Source organism: Xenia sp. Carnegie-2017, unplaced genomic scaffold (genome assembly GCF_021976095.1).
Source record: "Xenia sp. Carnegie-2017 unplaced genomic scaffold, XeniaSp_v1 HiC_scaffold_6, whole genome shotgun sequence".
Classification (NCBI taxonomy): domain Eukaryota; kingdom Metazoa; phylum Cnidaria; class Anthozoa; order Malacalcyonacea; family Xeniidae; genus Xenia; species Xenia sp. Carnegie-2017.
Genome location: NW_025813526.1, coordinates 9,135,927 through 9,161,864, shown reverse-complemented (window position 1 = coordinate 9,161,864; position 25,938 = coordinate 9,135,927). Strand labels below are relative to the sequence as shown.

At 31.9% G+C, this 25,938-nt stretch overlaps 1 protein-coding gene and 1 long non-coding RNA gene across 3 annotated transcripts; both read left to right on the top strand.

Annotated features, from left to right (window-relative positions):
* The first annotated feature begins 1,117 nt into the window (after window positions 1-1,117).
* On the top strand, window positions 1,118-16,101 carry LOC124458004. 2 transcript variants are annotated; one of them, XR_006952941.1, is made up of 3 exons: window positions 1,118-1,245; window positions 12,670-14,165; window positions 15,376-16,101. XR_006952941.1 is itself a non-coding variant. In XM_047008125.1 (2 exons), the coding sequence occupies exons 1-2, from the start codon at window positions 1,207-1,209 to the stop codon at window positions 14,038-14,040; spliced, it is 1,410 nt and encodes a 469-aa protein (XP_046864081.1). In that variant the 5' UTR covers window positions 1,118-1,206; the 3' UTR covers window positions 14,041-14,281. The 2 variants fall into 2 exon arrangements, 1 of the variants encoding a protein (XP_046864081.1); XM_047008125.1 differs by lacking the exon at window positions 15,376-16,101 and having other exon boundaries at window positions 12,670-14,281.
* A 7,407-nt stretch (window positions 16,102-23,508) lies between these two features.
* On the top strand, window positions 23,509-24,730 carry LOC124458358. Its single transcript, XR_006953142.1, has 2 exons — window positions 23,509-23,639; window positions 24,090-24,730. It is a non-coding gene; the product is annotated as an uncharacterized LOC124458358 (long non-coding RNA).
* The last annotated feature ends 1,208 nt before the right edge of the window (window positions 24,731-25,938 follow it).

The window sequence follows — 25,938 nt, the reverse complement described above, 5'->3', positions numbered from 1 at the left end:
CAGGACATCGTCCTTAGCTTTGCAGAAACATGCCAAGTCTGTCTGAGTAGCAGAAGATTGAAGATGAGATGCTTGGTCGTTTTGTAGTTGTTCGCTTTCAATATCAACTTCATAATTTTGCATGAAGTTCTTTCTCTTGCGTTTGTGTTTACTAATTTTTTCCTGACTCGCTCTGGTTATCTCTCTGCGTTGTTCTTTACGTACAGTCCACGGAAAAACAGACGGAAGATGAGTTCTGAACAATTTTTTCCCGCCTTCCCAGTGATCACAACAAATCCTTGTGTTCGGAGACGCCACTTTGAGGTTGTCGTTTCTTATAAGAACATCGTATTTTTTACGTAGTTCTAAATCCTTTGGCGAGCAATAAAATTTGAAATCGCGAGGCTTATTTCTGTGGCTGTTGCTACAACCTGGCACACAGCAGTTATACTTTGGCATTCTTGCTAAATCACATAAACACTTTCATCAACATATGTATAAACACTGCACTTCTATTCGCGAGGTAATTTTGTGTCCCCGGTAACGATCCCAGAAACGCTTGCAGGCAAAATTCGCCTTAGTCCCCGCCTCATTTTTGAAAAGGCTTATTTAATACTCTTGACTCATCTTACAAGTGTAGCAAAGTGAAACCGAAAACCACGACAGTAAATCGCGTATAAATAGCAAGCATTTCAACTGTAAAGACAATTTAGCCAAAACATTACATTGACATTGTTTAGAACAGAAAAATTTAAACTGATTTTGCTCAGAGATTGATCCAAAAAATTTTTGTTCGGTAAAATGCTTAGGCAAGCGGCGCTTGCCTACGCTTGCATGACCGCACGCCACTGCTAATTCTATGGCTCTAATCAGAACTTTATGTTGGGCATTAATTTTTATTACACGAATCCGATTTCCGCTCGGCAAGTCTCTCGCTACTATTTTAAAACTCCTTGGTAATTGACTTGCAAACTATTCTTCGTAAGCTTTTCTAAAAATAACGCATCTTAACTAGTCGTTTGCATGAAATTTGTAAAAAAATGGGAATTAGCACGTTGTCGTACGAATTTGTTTTCAATTTGTTTTTGCATAATTACACATTCCTAATCCGTGCTCTACCCTTTGCTGACTTGTCAATTGGAAACGCTTTGTCGCACACAAGAAGTGTATGAAGAAAACTGCAAATTCTAGTCACGCTAAAATTAGTGTCGCTTTTTGGTTCGGTGTATGAATGTATCTTGCCTATATAGTCTTCATCTAACGAAAGTAAGTAGCCGAAATTTTGTGGAAAGTATTACTGCAGTAATTCTATAACGATTAGTTTGATATTGCTGCTTAATTTATATTGTGTGGGCAGACTTGAATTCGGCTCGTCTGGTCATTCTTCATTTTCCTATCTTTTTATTTACTTCTTGCAATATAATAACTACATATTACGTTATGTTTGAGTACTGACTGTGTTTGTATACGATAGTTGTAAACGTGTTAATTTTATTTGCTAACAAAATATCGAATATCGAAGACATCACATTCTTGTTTATATTTCGCACGCGTGACAATCGTTTACAATAACATACACTTAACCAAATATGACGGTATAAGTTTCTTCACTTCAGCATTTAATCAGTTCCGGATCCAGCGTCGGTCATAATGCATCATAAAACATATATTTCGAATTTGAAATACTTTGAAGCAAATCCTATTGGGAGTATTTCAGTCTTAAATATTATTTTGAAATTTTTTATCCAACAGCGTTGTTAAAAATGTCTTTTGAATTTAAAAATGAGGTTTGATAATTTGTTTTGACCTACCATATAGCCCACAATAATTTGATTTGGCTCTTCGGTTAGGGGACATTTCGATTACTAAATTTCCCGTTAAAATCACGTTAATCTCTACTACGTCTTCAAATAACCGAAGGTGATAGCTTTCTAACAACATGGGCTTCCCTCAATGCGCTGGAGCAATTGATGGCACTCATTTTCAAATTGTTACACCTTCACCCAGTGAGCATCCGACGTCGAGAGGACGTCGAAATCTCGCCTAAAAACTGCCAAAAACGCAAATCAAATCAACGTTAAATTATCAACGTGGAAACGACGTCGGTTATGTCGAAAGAACGACGAAACAAGGTCAAAATCACGACATTGATTCAACGTTGCAATTTTAATATATTATATACTCTGATGATGGATTTGGAATAAAGTCGAAACACGGTGCCATCCAGTAAACTGCTATAGTGGCGAGAATCTCTCGTCCATACGCAGCTTAAAAGAGATTTTACTCGTCTCCAACCCCTGTGGGCTTGGTAGCTCACAGGTAGAGCGGCGGACTAGTATCTCGAAGGTGCGATTTCAAATCTCATCCAAGTCACATGTTTTTCTTGTTTTCATGTTAATTGATCATGTGATTTTTGAATCATGAGTAATGAAAAACTCATTAATTTGATCTTTTCATCGAACAAATTGTTTGGGAAATTTTTGGTTGATTTGAGCCCGTCCAGCTTGACCTCTAGATACGCCCCTGCACAATCGTTCATCTAAGTCTTTAACTTTACGAAATATTACCCTACATAAGTAATGAACAAATGCAATGGAACAAAATTGAAACAAGTAAACTTTGTCATCATTAGCACAAGTAATTCATGGATCCTTGCAAGAATTTCTCTTGAAAGCTATGCTTCTTCTTCTAGTAATATACATGAGCAAGTAAGTGCGTGACATTTTTGTTAAACACCTTACATGCACATATTTTCATCTCATTCAAATTCAACTTCACAAAAAAGAATTGATATAAAACATAATCTGTATAGCCATGTGCATGCATCATTAGTTGAACACGTTTGATAACACTCCACCTAAACTTTTCACAGAAGATATACATTTTGCCTTCAATATATTGTACATTGTATACATAGTATGTGGCCAAAAAAAAACCCAGAGCATCAAATAGCTTTTTTGTTGTCATATTGCACAAAACTTTCTCTTTAGCAACAACGTATATACAATGTCGCTTTGTTAGAGGTCATCCACAACCATAATATTTGATTTGCTTTTCATAAAGGAAAGTGCCGTTCTACTATTAAAAGACATAGCGCAAAATTAAGAAAATTAGCTTGAGACTAAACAATAATAGCCTATGCTTTCATTTGGGTGCAGAAGTTTTTCTTTGTTATGTGAGAAACAAAAATTTTGTAGTATACATGGTAATACTCATATTAAAGTGAAGATATAGTGCAAGTCTTGCCTTAACAACTTTGAATAACAGCTTCTTTCTTAACATAGAGCGCCCCCTTCTGTTTCGCTGCTTGAACACAGTTACAGCAATTTTGATAGCGGTATAAACCAGTTTAAACATAACTTAGTGGGCTTGGTTGCACGAAGCCTGGATAGGGTTATCTATCGGATAGGAAAAATATTCAAACTTGTAAAAGAGGTGCTTATATTTTTCTTTCGACAAAGTAATTTCGTAATCTTCGAAACAATATTTGATTTCAGTAATTGTTCAGTTGGAATCTTATACTTTTTGCTTTTTTAAAGGCTTTTTAAAAGCTTAAAAAAGTTACTATCCAATGGACAAGGCTATTCCTTGAATAATAAGTTATCCAACAGATAGCTTGTGCAACCGGCCCCTGAAAATTAAGTTTTTAAAATAAGATTGATCTATTATAAATGTGTGTCAACCAAGCTGTATCGCGCGTTGATCACAGCGTGGAGGCCATTTTCCCCTTTCACTTTGCGTACGACATACATGAAAGTTTTGCAGGTCATATTTTCCTTTTTTATGTACATCAAGCGCTCAAAAAAGGTTCTATATTATAGCCTGGATGCTCGAAAATAGTACTGTAAACTAATTTCTTACAGAATGAAGAAATAGACCTACATTCTTTGCTTAAAAAGATATCGTAGTCGCAATTACAATTTTTTTACCAAACATCGTACTCTGTTTGATGACGGCTAATTGTTTTTGTTGTCGCAACAATGTTTTAGCGCTAAAATGACGTAAATGGTACTCGTAGTCTTACTCGTAGTCTTTGCTAAAGCTCCCTAATGAGTATGACTACAACAACGAGTACAAAGTTTGACCGTGTTAGGGAATAGCACGAGGAAGTTTGTTGTAGTTGTCACTTCCTTAAACTTTTTTTTAGCTGTAAACAACAGAACGAACTTTTTGTTGTAAAAAACACGGAAGTATGCGAAGCAGCTACGGCTGAATTTTTCAATAATTATATCAACCAATCGGCAATTCTGATTTTGTGAGATTATAGCTAGGACTATTTAAACTGAAAAAATCTTCACTATTTTAAATTTTTTGTGCGATGTATTTGTACTATTTTGTGGTTTATTTACCTTTCACTTTGCGTACGACATACATGGAAGTTTTGCAGGTCATATTTTTTAAATGTACATCTGTGCTAAAAAAAAGGTTCTAAAGTAAAGCTTGGATGTTCAAGAATAGTACTGTAAACTAAATTCTTACACAATGAAAAAATATACGTACTTTCGTTCCTTAAAAGGCGTCGTAGTCGCGACTACAAATTTTTACAAACATCGTACACTGATTGACGACGGCTACGTGTTGTTGTTGTCGCCAAAATATTTTAGCGCCAAAATGTCGTAATTCGTACTCCTAGTCGTACTGGATGATTTCTTGGTGTCATTTCGATATACGCAGCATGCAAAGATTAACTTACTACTAATTATGGCTTGAAAAAATTACCTTTTATCTGAAAAATTTTATAAAGTTTAATAGCCTTTCACAAGAACTATTTTGCTTTTTTTATAGTATACACATAATATTTAAAAAAGCGCGTCCCTTTCAATTTTTTAATTATTTATTTCGATGTATTATCCTCAATATGCATCCAAATTTTATTAAGAAAACATCAAAAGGATAGGCATTTTATGAACTTTCTTTCTGGCCGATAAATGCATTCTTTCAATGCACTATATAGGAATAGATAATAAGAAGTCTCACTCGTGTAGGAACCCTAAAAGTTTTTGTGCTCGCGCATGTCACTCTACACATTTTAGCCGTCATTTGAAAGAAAGCCTCTATCGCCAAATAGTTATACGGTAGTATGGTGAAAGTGAGAATAGAAAGCTTTATATAGATTTTAATGTCAGTTTTTGTTTCCAATACAATTTTTATGATCAGAAAATGCATTACAAAGGTAACTGAGCTATTTAGATTCCCTGGGATGCAATCTATAAAGTTTAAGATTGGATATAAGATGCATTTTAATACCCTCAAGAAAAGCCAATGTATGTTGTGTTTGATGGTTTCGTATGGAAATTGTATGTTAGGTTTAGACTGCACTAATTGATTCCTTTACCACAGTTTGTTTTGATATACTCTCTTTATTATACTACCTGCTTTAATGGCACAACCACAGAGCATTCCCAAGAGTTTGTCTTGTCATGTAATGAAGTCGTCTTTTTAACGTTGTCTGTTAATTTATTCTCTCTTACAATTTTGTGATAAAAGTCAATTGGTGAATTCTGGGCATTTTACATTTTTCATCATTTTAATGGTCTCGGCAAAAGATCAGTCATGAAAATCACTAGTCAGCCTAATTCATTTTGTAATTAGAAGTTAGAAAAGCTTCTAAAAATAATGGAAAGTAAAATTGTCAACGGAATAGTTACCATTTCTGGACATGGCTTGGTCTCATAAGTAAAAAAGAAGAAACTGATGACAATTATTTGTAAGTTAAACACATTTTAATTTGAAAAATGGCAAAGATGATTCTTGACATTAGAAGTCTCGCTAGTGTACATCAGTCTAAGGTCATTTTTATTTACTAATGATATCAAAATAGATATGAATTAAACTTGATAAAACCAACTTAACTCTATTTGATACATTTTTTAAAATAACCCAAAACACTCTTGCTGGCAGCTGGCAAATAAAATATTTGAGGAATTTGAACGTTTCTAGGCCAAAAAAAAATCAGTGATGGTTCATTTTGCACGAACTTGCACTGACAGCATTGAGATTTTACATCCAAATTTTGAAAGGTATTAAGATAATTGTAGACAATATAAGATTGAAATATTTGTATGACTAATTTTCAAAATATAAACATCAAATGAGACCTCGTCTTTCACACCATTGTAAAGTACAATTACATAATCTTTGTCAACAAAACGTAATTTCGCAATGAGCATTTTGTCCAGCATATTGTAAAAGGCATTTATTACAATTTCAAACATAATAGAACACAAGGCAACATTCCAATGATTTAGCTGCCAGAAATAAATTAATGATATTAGCCACTTGTAGCAATAGAAATCTCTAACAACGACAGATATAATTTATAAGAGCGAGCATGTGTATATCAAGAAATGACTCCTTTTATTCAGCCACTTGTCACTTTACGATGACCAATTTCAGCGCTAAAACTCGTTCGTTCGTATTTTTACAACATTTAAATAAATTACACACCTTCAATTTAAAAAATATCAGAAGTAAATTGAAATCATTCTGCTATATATAGCGGCTACAACAGTTCTAGCTGTGGCATTATATTTTTCGCCATATAAGCTCAAGCATAAATAACTCTGGAGGCTATTTTTCCACACGGCTACCCCACCGAAAGTTTGCTGGTAATTTTCCACACGATGTACTTGAGTGAGACTTCTGCTTATTATCTATTTTGTGGTAGTACATTGAAAGAGAGTTATTTAAGATTGTGGCGTTTTCTCAGGAAAGATATCTCCAAAATTCGCCTCTTAGTCATAGAACTGTGAACACTTCCAATTTTTATTATTTTAGTTCTTGATTCTAACGTTTTAAGCATTTTCCGATAAAATTTTGTGGTGGCTACCCATATGTATGTTTGCGTATTTATTTTCAATATAGTCATAAAACAAGTTTAAGTTTTAGGCAGCAAAATTTTAAGATATTATATGTTTAGAATGAGAGTTAACAAGTTGTTTTTCTGTCTACAAAAGCACATGATACGAAGCATCAAAGCTGGAGAGGCTTTCCCCACAGCGAATACGAAAATCATATGAGTACGTTGGTTAAAAAACATTGTTTTACTGGTAAATTTTTAAGGATAAGTATTGGATTTAGCTTTTTTACTGTAAAGACAAATGGACTTGAATTAGCAAAATATAAGATTTAGTTTGATAATTACCCATTGCAATTTCATTTACGTTTTTAATATTGTTATTTACATATTTTCCGTTGCTTTTTGTGTGACTTTTAAAGGATAGTAGACATGTATGTTTTGCATTTATTTGTGTTATGGTAAATCCTTCATATGCTGTATCTTATGTTACTTAATAAACCAGCCATTATATCCATGTAAAAAAAATACATTTAGATCAATAATGACAATAATAATATTTTAGTATCGTTACTAAGGAGCTAATTACGCGAGAAAAACAAGACTATTGCCCTACCAACACAATCTATTGCATTTGTGCAGCTAGTCAGTATGGCTTACCCCACTGAATAATTAACTTTTGATTTAATTTGGTTTAATTTAAAATATTTTTACAGTTTGCTAACATCATCTAGTATTCAAATTAAATGTAGTAAAAATTGCTAATTGCTATTGCCCATTGAAAATACTTTCTTGTTAGTATAATCTGCAGTCAAGATGAAGCATTTTCTAGTCTCCTATAGCCATTACAAGAATTTCTTAATCTCTTAGATAAATTTGGCTTAAGCTATATATTTTTATCTAAATACAATTTAGTGACATACATCAAATTTTATTTATTGGTGGTGTATTGTTCAATTTTTGGTAGTGTAGCTCCTGTAACCCCTCTATGTACTTGGTACCAGTTTTTCTGCCTTGTCTAGTAGGATTAGGAAAAATACATAAGAGCTTTATTGTTTTTTCATATTTCTCAACACTCCAGTGATGGAAAATATATTTGATAACAGCTTTCGCTACCGATAAGAATTTAGATGGTTGACCACATATAGTTTTTACATTACTTTTTCCAAGGATAATTATATCTATTTTTTTGGTTTTTTTTAGTTAAGAGGCATACGCTTCTCCGAAAAATCTTGTTTATTATCAAAACTGCTCACTAATTAATAGTTTTAATCACGTTTAACAGCGTTGTAAAAGTAAAGTAGCCGTGAATTTTCGTCCAAAGTATTTTTAACAAGTTAATTTTTTTATAGTTGTTAGAAGTAAATTATTTCGATCATGAACGCAACGCGAAAGATTGCTAAAACTGTTATTCTTTAAAACCTTTCAAAAGTGTACATGTTAGATTATTTACATATACGAAAAAAAAATGATTGAAAAGAGCACCTGTTGATTGGATTCAAGTGACGATAGCCCTAAAGCACACAGATAAAATATAACACTAAATACAAACTTTAACATAAGCATACATCTGAACCAGTAAAAAAATAAACACAATTTATTTAGAATGTCTGCAAGTATGATCCCGAGGTAAACGGAGCTCTTGCCTTTGTCAATTAGTTTACAATCCGTGAAAATTACCCAGCGTGCGCTTGTCAACTGGAAACCAGAAAAAAGTTGAGTGCTGTATGTTATTGTAATGAATGAGAGAAAAAAGACATTAATGGCGATAAACATGGCGGTTTCTCAAATAAAAAGACTCTTTCTCAAAAGTCATTTAACAAGAAAAACATGTTGACCTTGAAAAATCTATAAGCTCAAGCTGCCTCTTAAGCCCGCCGCACACTGGTGAACTTGCCGCGCGTACTTGTAATTGGTGATAAGTGTGATCGACGAAATTTCCTAGTGTGCGCGGAAGTTTTGAACAACATTTTTATTTGGGACAGATGATATTTTTTGTCACGAGTGACAAAAAGTCGTCGTGTGCGGAGAGCAAGCAGCAAGTGCGCTGTAAATGACAAAAATGCCCACGCACGAGATTGAGAAAACAAAATGTCATATTTGTTGAACGCGTTGAGCTCGTTGCTGGACGACGAAGATTTCTCAGAGGACGAAGAGGCGCTGCTACTGCTTTTATTGCTATGAAAACGTCACAGAAGGTTCGGGGCAGCAAATCGTAAAATATGGACGAAACAGTGGCTTTTAAGAAGAAAACACAAGGTGTGTATGACAATTTATTGGGAGAGCTAGCAGTAGAAGATCCTAAACAGTTCCGCCAGTATCATTGATTGGACAGGCAATAATTTGAAGATATTTTGAAGATTGTTTTTCAATACATTGTGAAACAAGACACGCAAATGAGGACAGCGTTAAAACGTCGCAACGGCTGGCGGTAACCCTGCGATTTCTTGCAACAGGTACGTAGAGTTACGTATAGTGATTCAACACTTGGTCGGAGAAATCAGTTCTCTTACTGTTTTTACTATTTTCCCATTTTAGGTGAAACATTTTGTAGTCTGCCATTCCAGTTTGGAATTGGTGAGCGTACAATTTCGAATATTGTTGAGGAAACATACCATGCTTTTATATCTCGTTAAAGGAAACATTTTTCGAGGCAAGTTATTCAACATTTATAACTAATATTGGTGGTATTATTAGAAATATCTGTTTACATCATCCATTAAGAGCTCATATTATCATAGGCAGATGAGTCTTGACCTGAATTAAGCTCTCTAGAGATTGGAGAAAACCACATATTAACAACAGGACGGCTCAATCCACCATCTATCGGGGAAGATGTGTTGTATCGTTGACTATTTGTCATATCATTGCTGATGAGATGCATGTTTTTTGTGCATAAGGTGGTGAAACATATGTTGTTGCATAGCTACTGGCGCTCTTGTGCTATGATGTGTAAGTTCCCCTGATTGAGCCTGGAATAGTATTTCATTAATTTTGTATTGTGCCAAGTGCTTTACAGTGGGAAAAGTTCTGACAACGACTGCGTGATATAATGACCAAATGCTTCATCCGGGTTTTTACATTGCTTGTGAGACATTTCTCTTCTATTTTTTCTTGAGATGTTTTCTGCCAAACGAGTCATGAGCTTGTAGTCTTCGTCTTCCTGCCGTTTTCTATTTGGCTTTATACGCGTTGGCTGTTTAGTACTAGAAATGGGACAGTCAACCTCGTTCCCAAGACTTTTTCTTGGTATTGCTGGATCATTAAAACTGTCGTCATCATCATCATTGTTTTGATCATCAACTTCATCAGCAATTGTTATGCACGATGGTGAATTGGAATCATCCTAGAAGCATTCAATAAATGAACATCCATTAGTTCAACATAAGCAAATTTATGATATAATTGCTTTTATTTTCTTCAATTACAGACTCCATTTTGTGCAGAAGAATGGAAGGCTTGCAGACCAATTTTAAAAAAATTGAACTATCCTGGCTGCATTTGAGCTCTAGATGGGAAACATGTAGCCATACAACAACCAAATATTAGTGGATCAGAATTTTTCAACTACAAGCATTTTTTCAGTGTTTTGCTTTTAGCTCTAATAGATACAAACTACAATTTTGTCCATGTTAATGTTGGAGCAGCAGGCCGTGCAGGAGATGCTGGCGTGTATAACGAATCTAGCTTGCAAAAAGCTGTTGTTGAAAATACTTTTGGTCTACCACTACCTGTTGAAATTCCAGGAGTTTCATCAACAATACATTGCCACATTGTGAGTGATGATGCTTTCCTATAGAGCAGAACAATGATGAAGCCATTCCCTAACAGGAATTTAAATAAGGAGAAAAGAGTCTTGACCTACAGATTGTCTCGTGCCCGACGGGTGGTAGAAAATAATCTTGTTCTTCTGAACACACGAGCTTTACATATGTGTCATAAGAATAAGAAATACAACGTTTATGAAATTTTATTCAGAAATTTTTTTTACCGTAACTACGTAAAAGCACTATTGATATTGCGCATCTAATAAAAACAACAACTTTTTTTTAAAAAAACAGGTTTCAACATCTCATGATGCCTAATCATCTGACTTTTTTGAACTATACACTTGTTTTCCGTTTGATTACGACCCGTTAAAACACACAAATAAAAAATAATTTAGCAAAATAGATAATAAGCCCAATTTGCGCCTAAATACTGCAAATACCTATCAAACAAGCAAAATATATTAATGCGTAATAACTGATAAGTGCTTGTTTTTATGAAAAAATTTTGTGCTCTGCTAAACGCCAAATTTTGTGCTATATTAAAATGCGAAATTTTGTGTTCTACTAAACGTGAAAAAATTTGTGCTCTACTAAACGCGAAATTTTGTGCTCTACTAAACGCGAAATTTTGTTCTCGTTTGCGAAATTTTGTTCTTGATAACAAATTGATTTTTACTGATTAAACAATGCTGTTCAGTCTTGTTAATTAAATAATAAAATAGAGAATTTGTCTTGGTGACAAATCTAAAAATCTTTCTAAAGATCGCAAATACGATGGTGAATGATAAAAGTAATAAGTTAATAGCTCTTAAAAAACTGTTTTAAGTAAATCAGTTTTAAATATAAACCATGGTATTTACGATCTTTAGAACGATTCTTGTTAATTAATTAAACATTAATGTTTCAACTAGCTTGAACAATCTTTTGAAAAACCCTGTTAACAGAGTGCAGCTCAATATTGCAGCATATTGTTTTCAAAAATCCTAAATAAGCTGGTTGAGAACTCGCAACAACTTGATGATTTTTAAGCGTGCATGATATACTGAAAAATGTCACTCTTATTATCGTCCTACCCGGGGATAGTTGGACGTACGAACGATGACGAAGGATTTTAATGATTCCATTCTCCCGAATTACCAAGAGAGAGTTTCTTTTGGGGAAATACTAAATTCCAATTTGTTAAACATACTTAAAGTGAATTTAAGTATGTTTAACAAACATCATTTCTGTTTTTTGTATATAGAGCAGGTACGTTTATTCAACGTAATGTAAACGTTATTTTGGACGTCAAACTCAATGTTGTCATTACGTTGCATAAAATCAAAAGCTTAGTTGGCAGCATACTCAAAACCTAACGTGGTGTGAGCGTTGTACGAATGGATTTTTATTTTTCGAAAATCCAGCGTTTCTGTAAAGCCAAATTTTGCGTTTCGTGAGCGTTGTTTCAACAGTCGATTCTACTTCCCAGACGAACGTTTTTCCAACGTCAATACAACGCCAAAATAATTTCTTTAAGTAGTGTGAAGGTCGTGACAAGGTCAAGTCAGACCTGACGTTCTCACAACCTTTAAGTCGCAAGTCCGCCGTTTGATAGCTGTGTTAACACCTGGTTTATAGTGGCTCACTTTAAAATAAAATGTTAAGAAACTTGATTAAAAGACAGCTAACTTTGATTATCACCACAACCCTATTCTGCATACAATTTTTTGTGCTTCCAAGAAAAAGCGAAGTTCTACTGGCGTATTCAGACTGAGTGCAGAAGTACGATACCATGGTCGGGCATAAATCTGCTAGTCGTTCGCAATACTGAGTCCCATTAGCATCGTCTGATTATAATTTTATGTTTTTCATTGTAAACACTTTACATGTTACTTGGTAGTCGTCGTTCACATTGGTGTCAATGCGTGAGTACCTTTTCTCAGGGACTTTATATTTTCGTGGTTCTTTGTGACTAGGTTACTTTGACTCGGGCACCATCAAAATAATGTGTTCACAATGTGCCCGTGCATATTTTCTCGTTTCTATTCACAATCTAATCGGCAAAAATGACAGTAGCATAAAACTTGGGATCATAATCAAACTGTTGTCATTACATTTTATTAACAACTTGTTGTGTTATTACAGGCAGAAGAAATGAAAGGTTGGGTTTTGAAAAAGAATTGCACAACGAAAATAATATTTGGACTTTTTGTCGTCAACATTGTATTTTTGCAACTTTATCGACTCTATGGTCATCATGTTCAGTTTAACGTACCTAATGGATCTGAACTTTCATTGAACAAGTTCTTGATCATTGATACCACAACACATAAAACAACAGAAGTTTCTATAAGCAAGATGAGACAAAAAGAAATAAATCCTAATGCTGCCAACGAAAACACAGAGACGTCGGAAGCTTTATCTGTGAGCTTATTCATGCGGCTAACTTCCATTCACAAAAAACGATTTTACTGTGATTTTCTGAGGACTATGGTTTTATTCTGGCCTTCATCATATGGAATGTTGGTCTTGGTGTTTGACAAAGAGTCTGCCAATGATAGAGCTCTAGCAAAGATCGTTAGAGCTCAGTTTAGTAGATCCTTCTCTGATCGCATCCTTGAAATTGCTTTTGAGCCTTTACCACGTAACCACGATACACTTTTAAAACTCCCTTGGCGCAGTCGAGGTACAGGTTACAACAGACAAATCTGGAGTAGCTTTTACATTGATTTGTACACAAAAAGTTCAATAATTGCTTGGGTTGATTCAGACAGTGCATTTGCAGCTGCCGTTACTCGTCATTCGATGTTTAATGGTACACGACTTCGAGTTATTGGTACTGACTGTACGTTGAAAGAATCGCATTTTATTAGATCGTGTGATAAAAGCGTGTTACTTTCTCTTGGATTACCTGCCGTGAGTGACTTCATGTTGCATTTCCCAGTTTATATTTATCGCAACACATTTAAAAATTGTAGAAAGTATTTAATCAAGCGACATCAATCAGAAGATTTTGAAGAAGTATATAAATACATAAGTGCTCGAAGCAAAATTTGTCCAGTAACTACAGTGCTTAACTATGCCTGGCACTTTGAGAGAGATCAATACGACTGGAGCTTTAAAATTTGCTCTGGCCCTTTGGATAAATTTAACAGGCGCTTTCAATCTAAAGCTAAAATTAGAACAGAAGATATCAGACCGATCTTAGCAAATCCTCAGTTAAGTGTACATACGGGAAAACCTAATTCAGCATTTGAATCAGCTCAATTAATTTTAACTAGCTACTGCTTGTCAAACAAGGAGGCTGGATTAAAAGCAAGACACTGCATAAATGAAAGTGACTATCAAATTACCAACAGTTTAATTCTTTTCAAATATGGGAGAGCACCGGAGACGTGTGTTGGAAACATGAAAGGAATATGTCTTGACATTCTAAAGAGACATTATCGCCTAGTTGGCTCAGAAATAAAAAGTAAAAAAACGTACAATGGACTGGAACGACGTAGAGAAAGTTGAAGCTTTTGCAAAAGAAGTCGGAAGTAGTTGTCCAGTAATTCATAACGGCAGACCTGGAAAAAAGATCCCAATTGTTTGAATTGTTTGTTAAATAGGCACACACATTTAAATGAGGAAAATCTAAGGTAAAATAACGTATATTTTGTTAAGTAATGCTTTAACAATATTAGTAATATATTTCTATGCGTTGCTTCTATCATTATGTGAAGTGTTTTTCTCATTATATGCAGTGCTCAAGTCATTATGCGTAGTGCTTTGTTCGGTACATGCTGTAAAAGATGTCTGTTCATTGAAATTCTCGCAATCCTCCTTGCTTGCTTATTTTCTTCCTATAAAACATCTTACTTACTGCGGTTGACAACTCAACGGCTAGGCTGTGTCAAGAAAGTTATTCGTCAGTTTTTCCTTTTCAAATTCCCAGGTCAAGACTGAAGTTCCATGCAATTTACCAAGGATACTTCAATGATTTCTATTCATACGATGCTTTATAAGTGAGTGAAGTTCTAAATTTGGCATAAAGCATTATGATGCCAAAAACATGCATGACAAGACATTTTGTCTACCAATATATCATGTATCGTCTTTACATAAATATTCTGACCTTAAAATTATTCACTTACTTAAAAAAAATAAGTCAATTTGAAATTTCAATAATTCAGCAAATGTCATAATATATTATATCACAACTTATTACACTTGCATATAAGCCGGTGTACATCTTGTATTCTAAAAGTGGAAGTCGTCACAACTGTACTTTGGTATTAGCCTGTAGTGCACATTGTGTTTTACCTGTTGCCTATTGAAGTCAGTCTGATGTTTTAGGCAGATAAATTATAACACTCGAATGTTGACATTTGTAAAAACTTCCAATTTGAGAAAAATTTTTAACATTTGCTCCCTCCGGAATCCCGTTTTCTATTACTGCTTACATTAATGACAACCAGCAAAAACAAGCACGATACCGTAAGCACAAAATATTGAAAATATTGATACAGGTTTTTGTTAAATAGGCACACACATTTAAATGAGGAAAATCTAAGGTAAAATGACGTATATTTTGTTAAGTAATGCTTTAACAATATTAGTAATATATTTCGAACGGCATTCTGTTTACTGTAAAAGTGTTGTTAAGCTTTAATGCATAGTCTTATGCACATTACTTGTGTTTTTGACTGTTTGTGAACAGCTTGGTGCAACTGTCTTTCTTGAATAGTAGGGTAAATTTTAAAATGTCCAAGAAGGAGTTGGAAAAGATAGCTTACCCCTACGACTTAAGTTGACTGGAAATATATTATAAGTAGGCATGTAATTTTTTTGAGTTTATTTTTTTTGTAGGTCTGGTTCTGGGTGTCTTTTAAAGTATTATCATATTCTGGTAAATCTACAGAGAACTTATGAAGAAAATATCTTGAACTAGGAGATGAAAAGAACGAAATTTAGAAATTCTATACATTCAGACATTTGTACAAAGGTGAATATTGTTTAAAAATAAAAGTCTCTATGGGTTTTATAAATAATTTTACTGAGCTTTTGACTCGGTTTGTCAAGCCTTCTTAAGAAAAGATGTAAATAATAATGCAAAAACAATGTAATTAGCTTAGAACTTCTGATTCTGAAGTAGGCTCGTAGCACCGAGTTGCAAACTCAAGTCGGGAGAAACTTTTATTTTTAAACAATATAATACCTGGATATACACACTTCAAGCTTATTAAAAGAAAATATAAGATATGCTCAAAAGAACTAGAAAATGGGAATTATTCGCTCGCAAAAAGTATACATGAAGTGCATAACAATGTGTCTTGATAGTAATTTTAAGCACTTGTTGAAGCAATAGAATGTATTTGGCAACAGTTTTACAAAGTTATTATAATGGAAAAGCAATCTTTTCAAATAAAGTATGGAGTTTTAATCGCTTTAGTAATCCATGTTTTTTTTTTAAATCTGTTTACTGCCCATGCAATGATGGACTGTGCTGTAAAGATGAGTTGCAAAGAAGTTTGCGAAAATGTGTAACATTGGCAAATGTGCTGAATAAGATTGCAAATAAAGATAAGAGTTGAATTTTTTGTTATGTTTTGTTTTCATCCATTGAGAAACGCGTTATTTTGGAACGTGATCCAGGAAATAAATTAATTTAAAAACACTTATATTATCCCGTGTTGTGGGTGAAACTGGAACTGTTTATGTTAATGATGATGATGATGATGAGAATGAATGTTTCAAACCCGCTGATCTAAATGTTGTTGCAATGGATGGATGAATTGTTTAGACGTTTGAGTTTAAAAAAATATATTTCAGAAAAGATGGTGATTTAAAAACTATATCACAAACATTGCAACATATTGTTGGACTTGGTTGTGATTTATTAAAAAGTGAAGAAGAAAAGAAAAAAACAATGAAAGGAAAGGAGGCTTATAAAAAAAATTAAAAAAGAAATGCCAAAAACTGTTTTTAATTAAAGAAAGATGAAAGGATATTGAAAATAATAATGAAGATTAATGTATTTATGTATTGAAAGAGTTTTCTAATAAATTGGATATTTCAATATATATTTGCATTTCTTATCAAATTAATTTATAAATGTTATTTTTGTGGAGAGATGGGCTTTCTGAGAGTTTTCTTCTATGCAAAGAATTTGTTTTGTTCTAGGTGACATAGTTTAAAGTATTTTTGATATTACAATCTAAGGCTTGTTAATCATTTATTAGAGAAGGCATTCGTTGTATTTTTTTAAATAATAGAAGTTGTTTTTCAATTTATTTTTTAACTCATAAATAGAGTTTTTTTTTTAGAAATTGTGTTTAATGTTAGTGTTAAGTTTTAAAAATTTTTGTAGTGATTAACAAAGTAGTTTCAAAAATATGCAATGATAATAATAGACAATAAAAAATTTATATCAGATATTAAGACATAAATGTTCAAAATTTACAGTGTGACAAATCGTCATTGGGTGGAATCAAACCACCAACCTTTCAGTAAGCAGCCAAACGCGCTAAAAAATTATGCCACAGAGACACTCAGAACAAACATATGTAATAATAATAGTTTTAAGTTACAGCAAAAAGTTAATCATGTTGTACTAATAAATTTTAAAAAAACTTTTTTTTTCTCTCCAATTTAAATAATGGTTAAGAACGAAAAATTTACTAGATGTTTAACCTTATAAATACCATATTTTAAGCCATCGTAATTTATCAAATGGCTCATTTTCATAAACATTTGACAAGAGCTCCTCACAAGATTAGCAAAATAGTAATCCTGCGTGTAATATCTGAAAAATATTTGTCCCTAATCTAATACACTGAGAAATTTTACGATAAATTCTTTTAATTAATTTGTGCTTATTGATATTTTTTCTTATACATTAAATTTTTGTGCTCTAAGTGACATGGTTTAAAAGATTTTTGTTATTAAAAATTAAGTCTAGTTAATCTTTTAGTAGAGAAGATATTCGTGTTTTTTTAATAATATAAGTTTTCAAATTTACTTATTTCTCTTTCTTATAAACAGGGTATTTATTTTAGTAAAAAAATTATGTTTAATAATAATGTTAAGGTTTAAAAAATTTTATAGCAATTAATTAATTAGTATCAAAAAATATACAATAATAACCACAAACAATAAATATTTATATCAGATATTATAACATATAGGTTAAAAATTTACACAGTGCCAAATCGTCACTGGGTGGAATAAAAACACCAAACATTTGCTTGTCAGCCGAATACGCTAACCAATTACACCACAGACACACTTATAACATTCATATTTTAAAGTTATTTTTTTGAGTTATAGCAAAATGTTAATTATTTTGCTTTTAACAAATTCCAAAAAACTGTTCTATTCTATGCACGAACGAAAAATTAACTGGATATTTTACTTTATAAATAGCTAATTTTAAGCCACATTAATTTATAAAATATCTAATTTTTACAGGAATTTAAAGAGAGTTCCACACAAAATTAGTAAAATAATAATACTGTGTGTCATATCTGACAAATTTTCTTTCATATTCTAATACATTGACAAACTTCACAATAAATTCTTTCATTGAACATGGGTTTACATTATTTCCTATAAAAACAATATTCTATAGTTTTCATTTCCATCAGTATTTTTATTTTCATTCATTTTGATGAATAACCAATATGAATCAAATTAGTCGTAGAAAATCATATAACAATGTATTTTTTTTTCTTTTTTATTTCTTTTATTTCTATTTTGTATGTCTTTCTATTTTTTTCCTTTTTTCTTCTTCTTCTTTTATTAATTTAATTTCTTCTTCAATTTTCCTTTTTAATTCTTCTTTGTCTTTACAACAAACGTTTGCATGATATTCAATAATCTCTGCTGGAGTTGGTGCAGGCAATTTTTTATAATACAAATAAAGCTCATAATCCAAACATAATCCGCAATGAAAATAATATTTATAAAATAACTTGCTGTGTAATTTACTGATGGAAGTATAAACCGTATTGATTTTAAGTATTTTACTCTTTTCTATAATATATATGTGAGTAAAAAAAGTTTTTGAAATATTAAGTATTTTGAATATCAGATGTATTTTTAGTTCTTATTTCTTTAAGTTCTTTTTATATATTTTTTATATTTGTTTTCTTTTTCTTCTGTTTCTTCGTTGATGTTATTTTTTTTTAATTTTTATTTTAATTTTTCTTTTCCTTTACAGCAAAATTCTGCATGACACTTGACATCATCTTCTTTTGTTAGTAGTGCATGACTATAAAAAAAAACTTAATTTCATGACTTCGATAAAATGAGCAATAAAAACAATATTTATAATATAAATTTTAGTATAGTTTATAGATGTTATCATGTGGCATATTTGTAAAGAATTCAAATTGAATAAGAATTCAAAGCATTCTGTTATTTCTGCAAATTATCCTTAATGCAATGATATAAAGAAGCAATGATATAAATCAATTTATCTTCCTTTTGGTTATTCTGATTCCACGTATAAAGATCAATGGACAATTGAAGACATGAAAAAAATGGATAAAAATTTTTTACTTGTTTATGCAGGAACCTATTTTTATGGAATTTGTCATAAAAATAATAAAAATATGATTGTTTTAAAATACGTATAGAATCTATTATCGGTCCAAGATATGAAGAGAATACTTACATTTGTAAACAAAAAGCAAGGTATAAATACAGTGAAGAAATTATTAGAGAACATCAAAATATTTTAAGTAAGGATAATGGAGAGAGTTTTGTATAGTATAGGAATAATTCAAAAAATTTATCTCATGAGACTTCACAACATAATTTTAATGGATATTTTGAAGCTGTTAAAAACAGGGAAAAATATAAAAATATGTTAGCTGAAATAGCGAATAAAAATTACAGTAATGAAATTAAAATTACAAGTTACCGATTGGAAAAGGAGATAAAAAAAACGGTAAAGGCATTGGAGGAAAAAGACTTCAAATTGCTGAATAAAAGAATGAAAAATTTTTTGAAAGAGAAAAAACGTTATTATAAACTATCAAAGACAACAATAAAAAGCTAGAAGAAATAAAAACAATGAAGAAATTAAATGAATATTTACGTTAAGAAAAAATGAATTGTTCGTTATAAATAAAATATTGATAAAAAAAACTTGAAGAAAAAGACATATCCATATAAATAGAAAATTTTATTATAATTTATTTTTGAGATGGGTGATGTTAACAAACGTTTCACTTCATGTATTAAGAAAATGATGTAAAGATTTTCAAAATGAAAACAAAGTTTTAAGACAAATATTGCGTTATATTTAAGGTTATGAACATGGTGCAGAAAAACGTGGAAAACATAAAGAAAAAAAATCATCTTTTAGTATCATCTATTAATTAATTTAAATGAAGAATACAAAGCAACATTCCATGTTTGGAAAATGAAAATTTTTCTCGAGATTTCATTTGGAAAAAAATTCCTAAAAAAAATTTTATAACTCTTGATTCAATAGATGCCTAACAACGTGTGACTGCCCACAACCTTATATTTGTTCATGAGTAAGAGTACAAGATTATGTTAATTGGTTTTGTTTCACGTATGAAGTTGACAAAAATTTATATTTCAATTTTGTTGATGAAGATTTGCGTTTACACAAAGGACATGATAATTGATGGAGATGGATAAGCATGAGTTTTATAAGCATTATATATTTTTTTTCAAACAAATTGAGGATAAACTCTAGAATGATTGCTTTAAAATTAGACATTGAAAATTTGAATGTAGAAATTAAAAATATTAACAACAAAATAAAAGAACAAGATATTATAATTAAGGAATAAGACACGAGAATTATTGAATTAAAGAAACCGAAAGAAGAAGGGAAAAAATGAATGAATATGGAAAATGATGATAATGATGTTGTTAAACCTATTTTTAATTTTTTGTTAGTGTATTTATTATTATTATTATTATTTTAATTTTTGCTTGGGTGTATATATAATGATATGATGCTGTTGAACAAAAAGATGAGAGAAATGGATGAATCCAATTTTTTTTTTATTTATATCTAACTGCATTCTTAATAAATTGGGTAAAATACATTCAGATACTATGAATAATGAAGTAAAATTTTAAAGACCGGGGAAAATTAAAAAAACACCAAGGATCTAAAGAAATGTAAATATTTTACACCATGAAAGTACTTTTGGATGACTGGATTATAACATTCTTTGTAATATCTTTTTTTTCAATACGTGTATCATGGTATATTTGTTATCATTGCTATATTATTAAAGACAAATTATGAAAAAGATAGAATATCAAGCAAAGAAAATTCTTGAGATACAGAAATCTTTAAAAGACACGTATTTGTTTGTACAAGTTATATGTATTTGGTGGTGATAAGGAATAGGATTGAGATAATTCATTGTTTTTTAATGGAATTTATTTGTTCGAAATTCATCATTAGTTTTTCAAAAGAATTTTTTCTGAAAATTGTATTTTTTGACTTTTTCTTAAAGACTATCAAATTGACAATTACTGGTTAAAAAGATATATTATACCTAAAAAAATATAAAATGAATGAAAATGTAAAAAAATATATAGAAAAAAAAATTTGTAAAGAATTTGTGAAGAAAAAAAAAAGAAAAAAGAAATGACAAAAATTGTACAAAGTAAGAAAACAAATTGAAGGTGTTGATAACATTGAAGCTATTTATGGGTTAAAAGAGTTTTTTAACCCAAAGACTCTGTTGACTCTGAAGATGACTACCGCTAAAGTTGTTGAAACGTCAGTCAACAACAACAAAAGCAGTCCTTACCAGGACTATAACAGCCTGGACGATCTACATTTGCAAGCAGGTAACGACACTCCCGGGTTCAAATCATTTACTTTGACTTAAAATTAACCATTGCTTAAGTATTGTATACGTGTATTGACCAGTGAGGTTGTAAAAATCCAGCAGTAAGTGTCAAATGAGCTTCGTGAGTTTACCAAGATTGCTTTGCCAAATCATACAATATACTTAAATTTAATGTTCTTAAGTGAAAATTGCCAACTTTCAGGTGGTTTAGAAAATCTTGTAAAACATGTGGTTATTCAAAGAAGTATTATTCGCAAGGATATCATCTCAATTTTCAGTGACCCAGCATTAGCGGACTGCTTACTTGAAGTTCAGGTACGGGAAGATTGTGAAAGACCTGAGCAATGAGGATGTAAAGGAGTGATATTGTATATGTTAACAAACTTTTGGCTAGATTGTATTAACTCGTTAATGATTGGCTCTAGAAAAAATTTCCATTTATTGGAGTTAGAAAGCTCTGAAACGTTCCGTAATAACTCTCTTATTACGCCACTACTATTTGTATTTGCGAGAGAATGTTGCATCTTCTCAAAAGCAAGAAAATCAAACGCAAAATACACAATAGCCGCCGTGAGAAATAAAACAAAATGATACGTGAAAAAACAAACCGCTGACCAGAAATACATTTATGCGATTTATATTCGTCTCGTCTTATGTATGCATTTGGAAGATAAACGTATTCGTTTTTCATATTGTTATATTTGTCTCTTGTGTTGGGTTATTTTTCTTAATCTCTAGTATGTATATTTGGATTGCCAGTATAACTTTCTCGACCCCATGTATACGCGTTTAAAGTAATTGTATATGCAACTGGATACACAATATATTCTTATTGATGGACTTTTGTCATGTACGGCTTGCCATGCTCCATTTTTTTATACTTGTCAATGGGAATGACTAACCTTAGAGATTTTAAACATAGATTGCTGATCTATGGATAGTAGCTGGGGCCAGAGACCTCTATTTGTAATAGTTGGGACAAAGGGTCTGTGGCGAGCACGCTGCAGCCATTTTCTTTCCTACTTGCAATATAAACTTACAATGAAACTGTGTGATATTGGCTAAATGAGCAAAAGAATGAAGCAATTCCGCCTTGTTTAATGGAACTTTTAAATATATCGGTATCCACGATGAAACTTTTGTCGTTTTTTTGAATAATTACTGAAAGCCAAACTCAATTATATGGATTTGAACTACATTCGCGGTTGAATAGTTCGTGCTTTGAAACTCATCGTGACCCAATGCTAGGCCTTTTTACGTATGTGAACTTATATTATGGCAGTTTCCAGCAACAGCACTAAAATATTTGTTTTCATTAACAATAATTTACCAGCAATAGAGAAAATACTTGATATTTCGGTTGCATATTCTTTGCCATGAAAACACGTTACTATTTATAAATCTGAATCAATGCTTTGGCAGGTATAAGGTAAGTAAAAATAAATCACTACTGCTCATTTTAGGTTATATTTACATTTCAAAAGCGTATGGTGGCGACTTAACCGATAAAAATATATTCTGTAGAAATTCATCAATAATAACTTTATTCTAATATTAAAAAGTATATTCAATTTACAATTGAGCTGCTATAATTTATAAATTTTTAAATACTTATGCAGATGTGAATTTGGTATAAACAACTAAAAAACATAAATAATCCACATAGATTTATTGGAAGGTATACATTTATCTTTCATTTTTGAAAACACGAGAATGTGTTACTGAGAAGCACTTTTGAAGCCTTGCATGAAAATTACAAAGCTAAAAATTATCAGGAACACGTTGGGTCATGTATTCCAAGCTTCCGAATTTGGAAAAATTTCTCCTAGTTGGGCACGTACGCTAAGCATCCAAATTGCGAATTATTTTGCCTTTTCCACATTTTTGTTAACTTGAACATTTGCCAATTTTATGATCAAATTGCTTTTTAGCTTTATCGTTTCCGTGCCCAAGGTATTACAAAAAAGCATCTCGGTAACACAATTCTCATTTTAAAAATTGTTACACTTGCAACAATTTTGCCGTCACATAGACCATTGGTAGTCTAACTACCTATTTCCAGTATATGACGCACTGATGACATTTGCGACGTGTTCCAACCTGTTTAAATTTTATACGACCTGTAGTTTTAACGTCATGTACATTTTCATCATATAAAACTGTGCTTGTAACACCTTCCTTCTTTATGTCCAAAATAGAGATGTAACTGAAATTTCAACCAAAAACAGATGAAGCAACTATGTTAAGAGTAAAAGGAAACATCTAGGCCTTTTCCAAAAGGTGATGACCTTGGATAAGGCTGTAAAATAATTTCAGCTTTTTGACAATATAGTGATTTAAGTTGTGGAAAATTATGTAATTTAGATTCCTATTACACTAAAAAAATAGAAGTATACTTTGATTTAAGTGCAGCGTAGGGAGTGCTTAACTATTTTTTAAATATACAACATATTGAGCTATTTTTTAGTCGTTTAGACTTGAGATATCAAATGTCCACTGGCTTGCCCCTTCTAAATTTACTAATCTTTATTGAAAGAGTCTTTGATATTTTCTTAAATATGAAGTAAATCCACTTTTTCAAAATAAAATACCGACCTTCTTTAAGTTCTTATTGATTAGGAAGCATTCGGTTCAAGTTTCCGTTTTTCTTTTTTTTCCTTCTTAGAGATAGTTTTTTGTGAAACACTTTGTGCTAATCTATGCTCGTAAGTTTTTAATTTCTATTTTTAGGGCTTGCCCGAAGAAGAAGACCTTCCACCTTTAGACAACCTGTCTGAAGTTTCACCTGAAGATCGTGATTGATATAAATTACATTTTTGAGCAAGTTGAAATCGTCTACTAAGTACGAAGAGTTTTTTAGCTCAGATAGTTTTTCCTGAAATTGCTGCTTGAACTTGTCACATCTTGTGCACTCATATATTCTACATATGGTGCAGGCATTTTCTTCTAAAATTGACAATGGTTCTTTTGAACTTGTCCTGACCTGAGTTTCTGATTCGATTCTAGTTGGGATGGAAAAGTATTGTTCAATTTTCTTAATGGTGCGTGACAAGCCGTTGTAATTTTGGTGTGTTCGTCATGACGTGACGAAGAAGTTGAATATTTCCATAATTTCGTAGCAGCACGAAAGAAATGATGCATTTAACGTAAACGACAAGTTTTTCAAATTTTTTATTGCAGACATGTTTCGGCACACTTATGCCATCTTCAGTGCGGTATGATGAATGAATATTTAAATGAGTTAATATATAAAGAAATATGTTACAAGACATGTATATGGACAAAAGGGATGAAGCGGAAGTTATTTACAATTATTTAATGATTAGAGGTTTTAAATATTTACAAGTGAAAGATAGTATTGACATGCTGAATTTGTTTGATCAGATTAGGTTTGAGTTTTTTGATGTACAGTGCTTCTTATAGTTTTAAAGAAGAAGGAGTGTGGGCACTGTCTAATATACGAAAGAAGGATTGTGGATATTTATATTTGCAGTGAGGTGATGAGAGGATGTGTTTGAATATGTAAGAGTTTTTATTGGAAGTGTTATGCTATTTAATCCGTGTGGAGAGGTGGCGGCTGGTTTTGCGAATATAGCAAGAATTACAACCCGCACAAGAGAATTCATAAACCAAATTGGATTTTAAGAGGAAATGTTGGGGTCTTTGAAGCGGAAGATGTTTTTGATTTTAAAGAGAATACTAGTTTTACGTCTAAGTTTGTGCAGTAACGTCTGACCAAGTTATGTAGTTTTCGTTTTGTGATTTTTGAGTAGTGGCCAATGTAAGGTAGCTTGAAGTAATGGATTTGGGTTTGGCTTGTGCGTGGTCTTGTTCATTGTTAGTTGTGTTGTAGTTAGTGTCGTTGTTATATGTTTTTATTACTTGGTTTATGAAATGCAAGGGGTATGAGTTACGTTTTAGAATGCCGATAAATTCGTTTACGTTGCGTTGATAGCCGTCTTTGTGCTGTTAATTTTTTAATGCGGTGAAGAAGAGTTTTTATGAGTCCTGTCTTATATGTTTGTGGAGTGAAGCAAAAAAAATTCAATAAAAGTACGATGTATGCTTTCTTATGGAAAATTGATGTAATTAAGTTTTTGGATTTAGAGTTTTTAGTTATAAGTACGTTTAGGAAATGTAATTTCTTGTCTTGTTTCTTTGTCCAAAGTAAATTTAATGTTCTTGTGTTGTTGATAAGGTAATTGAAAGAAGATGAGGCATCGTTTTCGTTATTGAAAAAACAAAAAATATCGTCTACGTAGCTTCTGTAAAAAGGTATGACAGGTCCATTGTAGCTTTTTATCCAATTTCTTTCATGGTGACACATAAATATATTGGCTAGTGGTGGCGCTAATTGAGAACCCATCGCAACTCCGTTGATTTGATCGTAAGAATTCAGTTTACTAGAAAGTGTGTTTGATTTGTGGCAATAAGAAAAAGCTGTTTGAGGTCATGACTGTTGATAAGGAGGTTAGATTGATGTAAGTAAATAAGGTCAAATGCAATATCAATGCATTCATTTAGTTGAATGTTGGTGAATAGTCTTTGGAAATCTAACGAAACATTGTAATTGTTGTTA

Coding starts and splice junctions, on each gene's coding strand:
- LOC124458004 (XM_047008125.1), top strand. CDS start 1,207: ATGAATGTATCTTGCCTATATAGTCTTCATCTAACGAAA. Junction 1,246..12,669: donor ATAGTCTTCATCTAACGAAA/GTAAGTAGCCGA, acceptor GTGTTATTACAG/GCAGAAGAAATGAAAGGTTG.